At 45.8% G+C, this 4,516-nt stretch overlaps 1 protein-coding gene across 1 annotated transcript in view; it reads right to left on the bottom strand.

Moving 5' to 3' along the window:
* LOC105978860 (bone morphogenetic protein 8B-like) overlaps positions 1 to 4,516 on the bottom strand; it is a gene marked incomplete at its 5' end in the record, with an annotated part of 33,707 nt that overhangs the window by 5,092 nt on the left and 24,099 nt on the right. Inside the window, one exon of the mRNA XM_013005247.2 lies at positions 5 to 94. Within this exon, the coding sequence (XP_012860701.1) occupies positions 5 to 94 (90 nt within the window). The remainder of the gene's footprint in view (positions 1 to 4; positions 95 to 4,516) is intronic.

Genomic DNA, 4,516 nt, shown 5'->3' with positions numbered 1-4,516 from the left:
AGGCTGGGTCGGAAGAAAGTGACCACAAAGGGCTGTTTTGGACCAGGTGCCTGGCGCCCCAGCAGACCAGCCAGGCCAGGGTCCACGCTGTGTCCTGAGACAGAGAGGACAGAGCGAGGTCAGTGAGGATGCAGCGAGGACCTCTCTGACAGGCCCAGGCAGCCCCAGCAGCACGGAGGCAGAGAGCCGAGGGTCTCATCTGAAGACCCAAATCCTCAGTGCAGCCCAGCGTCCTGCAGGCAGGCCTGAGAGGCGGTGGGTAGTCATTAGGCGCCATTAGGAGTGATGACCAGGAAAACCACCATGTGTAGAGTCCTGTCCACATCAGTAACACACTCCTCTCACTCAACCTGTGGGGTGAGCTTGCATTTCATTTGCACAAGACACTTCAGTCACAGGCAGGTCCCTCAGCACCAGGCCCCCCATGGTGAGGTCTCTGAGACCCTGCTTTATGCCCCTAGGCTTCCTTGGTTGTCTGGTTGTGCTCTCTGGGTGCCCCAGCAACTGTGGGGACTGATGGCATTCAATGGGTGCTACTTTGATCCCATAATTAAGACCCCAAGGCTCAGGGGTGGAGACACTTGAACAAGTTATTGTCCACTGAGATAGGCTTAGGGCTAATGCTGGAGCAGCTGCAGCAGGGGCATGATTTGGGCCCAGCTTTGGGAATAGTGACAAAAACTCAAAACAGCCATTGAGTTGATTCTGACCCAAACTGACCCTAAAAGACAAGGTAGAACTGCCTCTATGAGTTCCCAAGACTGTAAATCTTGAGGATTAAAAAGCTTCATTTTTCTCCTACTAAGAGGCTGGTAGTTTCAAACTGCAGACCTTGTAGTTAGCAGCCCAATTCAATACATGCCATACCACCAAGGCTCCTGGGAATAGTGACACCTGTGCAGATGGGACTTTCTCCTAAAGCTGCTGAACAGCTGAACATGTAGGAAACAAACATTAGCTCCGGGAATGTAGACACCATGGAAAACACCTTGCTGAACTTTTTTATTTCTATCATTGGGAAAGAAAGTTGTAACCCTGAGATGTTATAAAATGAAGTCATAGTTTTACTTTTCCTTTACTTGGCTTTGAAGAGTCCTGATAATATAGTAGATTACACCTTGGTCTGCTAACCATAAGGTCAACAGTTTGAAACCACCGGCTGCTTTATAGGAGAAAATGAGGCTTTCTACTCTTAAAGAGCTAGTGTTGGAAACCCACAAGGGCAGTTCTACTCTGTCCACAGAGTCAGAATTGACTTGGGTGCATTGATTTTGTTTTTGCTTTAAATAAAAATGGGGCTTTCTCCCACAGCTGTTGAAGGGTTGAACGTGGCACAGGAAAACAAGCATTAGCCCTGGAAATGTAAACAAAGCCACATTTCTGGCCTTTTTATTCCCCAATATCTCTTTTATAGGCTATAAATTTGCAGGAAGCAGTTGGTGGGTTTGAACCACCAACTACTTGATTAGTAGTAGGTGTTTTAACCATTGTGCTGCAAGGACTCCTTTCCTTGTATTAAAACTCAAAGCTCATTCCCACTGTGCCACCAGGACTCCTTCTACTGCACTACAAAGCAAACCCACTGCCATCAAGTGCCTTCTGACTCACTGTAACCCTGTATAGGGTATGTGAGGCTGTAACTCTAAGGGAGACAGATGGCCTCATCTCTCTCCCTTGGGACTATGGGTAGGTCTGAACCAAAAATCTTGCAGCTATCAGTCTGATGCTTACATGACAGGCCCACCAGAGCTCCTCCCTTGCACTGAAATACAGGTGCAGGAAAAACTTTACGTACCTGCTCCACTGACCTACAGATTTATTTGCAGACATGCTTAAGAACAGATCTCACTCACAATGCTGAACTGCCTGTCTTTAGCCCTGGGAAGGGACAGACTGCCAATAAAGCCACGTTCCAAGCCTTTTTATTTTGAAATATCCTCTTCTGTTTTAACTGTAAAAGCAATACAATAACCACAGTTAAAAAAACACAAACTACTCCTAAGCTTTTTCATGGAGCCCACATTGGGTTACTAATTGCAAGGTCAGCAGTTCAAAACCACCAGCTTCTCTGAGACAAAAAATAAGATGAGGTTTCTACTGTAGAGTCAGAAACCCACAGCAGCAGTTTTGCCCTGTCCTGCAGGGTTGCCCTGAGTCGGAACTAAGCTGAGGGCCTTCTCCCTCACTGCAGCACATACGCTTTCTTCAGAGGTGTTTTAATCAGTTTGTTTTCAAGTCTTACAGCTGTCAGCACAACAAAGACGCCTGCCTGCTTTGCTCACTGCCCCAGCCTTTTTACATCAGTTTGAGGGGGCTTTTAAAAGGCAGGTGGGAAAAAATGGAATAAAAAGATAATGATATCATTTTAACTTTTTGAAACCCCCTTGTATTTTCCTAGTTGTCAAAATAAGTTTCAACAATAAATATTTCAAATATGGAACATTACTTAGAGTAGACACATCATATGTTCTTTAGCTATTAACTTATTGTTAGACATTTAGGTTACTTCCTGGCTTTCATTAAAAAAGGTGAAAATACAATCTTTTTTAATTTTCATGTGAATTTTTTTATATAGACTCAGGATTAATAGCCCATTTTTATGTCTCTTAAAACACAATATTGTGTTTAATGTGCAAGAGAGCTTTAATGTGGTGGAAGCTCTCATGTGCACGCACATACACACAAACACAGGTGCCCATGCATGTACATACATTATAATGTGTACACATTTTAAAAGGATATGTTTGTCCCAGGTGGTGGTTATTAGTTGCTGTTATATCAGCTCTGATTCATGGAGACTTTCATGTAATAGAACACATGCTGCCCAGTCCTGCAACACAACCATGATATGTTAGAGGTCACTTTAAAAATGACTATATTGATCCATCTCAACAAAGTTGTACCTCATTTTTGCTGACCAGTATGCTCCACAACAAGTCTAAAATAGTTCACCATTATAGACAATAGGGCAAGGACACTACTTGCCTGCCTCACCCACAGTTTCACTCAAAGGTCAGCCCATAACCAGCAGTGTTCAGACCAGGTTTCCACTGGCCATTATTTGACTGTCAATCAAATGACCCAAAAGCCAACCTTTGATCAGTGACGTCAACACACACACACACACACACACACACACACACACACACACACACACACATGAATGCACTGGGCCACTTGGAGGCTCACTGTCAGGAATGTGGACAAGAGCTGCAGAGACAGGGAGGGCGTTAGCTGCAGGAGCTGGGAGAAGCCATTCAGTAGTTTGGGTCCCAGCAAATCAAAGGTATGAGGAAGCAGAGGTCAGAGGACACAGGAGCCACAAGGAGAGCCAACTGTGTACAGAGCTCAGGGTAGATGATTGAGATCAAAGGGAGGGATATAGGAGCAGATGACAGCAGGGAGCTAGTGGCCACCCATGCCAGGCTGCCAGTGGGGGTTCTAGCTCGCCTCCTATTATTGACTACAGTCCATGGCAAGCACAGGTGGGGTGTGTATTTACAGAGCACTTCCTGGAGGGCTGCTAGCACCCACCACCTCTCCTCCTGCAGCCTCTCTCAACAGCCAGTTCTATGATACCACCCCCACTCCAGATGGTCCTGCTGTCCTGCTAGGGACATCTATATGGCTACAAACAGCAGGGTGCAGGGAAGAGGTTGGGATTCAGGGAACTAAAATGGAGCAACAAAATGAGAGGGCCCGGAAGAGACATCAGAGGTGCCAAAGGGAAGCAGCTATCTTTGAGACAGTGTTTCTGTCCATCACACCCTCACCTTGGCGTGTTATTCACGGGACAACTAAAATGGTGCCTTGGGTGCACTCTGGGAGGTACACCGGTGTTTTCTACAGATCTTGATTGAACTGTGGGAAACAGAAGGATTTCTCCCAAGTTATCTCCCCCAAATATATGCCAAACCCAGGATGCTGCTTGCTACACAAGGTAAATAACTACACTAGAAGGTCAACGAAAGTAGGTCAGAAATTATTCTCCTTAAGGGTATCCAGAGCAACCAGACTGTATAATCTGACTCACCCTCAGTAGGGCCACTCCCTTCGGGTATTGCTCCCTTGAAGGAGTGCCCGAAGGCAAGCCCGGGACCACTCTAGGATGACTAAGCTTTGGCTACTATATTGAGTCTAGGGTCCACCCATCTTGCCACATATGTACCCCTATTCCCTCCCTTTACTATTGTATGTACACCCCTAAGTTGTCCCCCCTCCCCATTGCTTGTATGGCCTATGTTACAACCCATTCTCATGACATACATTGTTATCTGTAATCAGAGGGCTTGCATGCCCCCAAAGATATATAAGCTTTGGTTAGAAACAAAACCTCATAAGAGCTCTCTCCTGCCCTCTCGTCCCCCACCTCCATGTGTACCACTAAGAGGAGCTGAGGTAGCATGCTAACATGAAATGTGCCTGACTTCTTTATTTTACTCTCTCTCCCATCTCTCCTATTTCTCTATGACTTTACTATAATCTTTACATACCTTAACCGTACAATTGTGCCTAC

The sequence above is a fragment of the Echinops telfairi genome, unplaced genomic scaffold (assembly GCF_000313985.2).
Source record: "Echinops telfairi isolate 266 unplaced genomic scaffold, ASM31398v2 ScPeMD7_7457;HRSCAF=8495, whole genome shotgun sequence".
In the NCBI taxonomy this organism is placed as follows: Eukaryota; Metazoa; Chordata; class Mammalia; order Afrosoricida; family Tenrecidae; genus Echinops; species Echinops telfairi.
The sequence above is the reverse complement of the archived record's forward strand: the minus strand, read 5'-3'. Positions and strand labels throughout refer to the sequence as shown.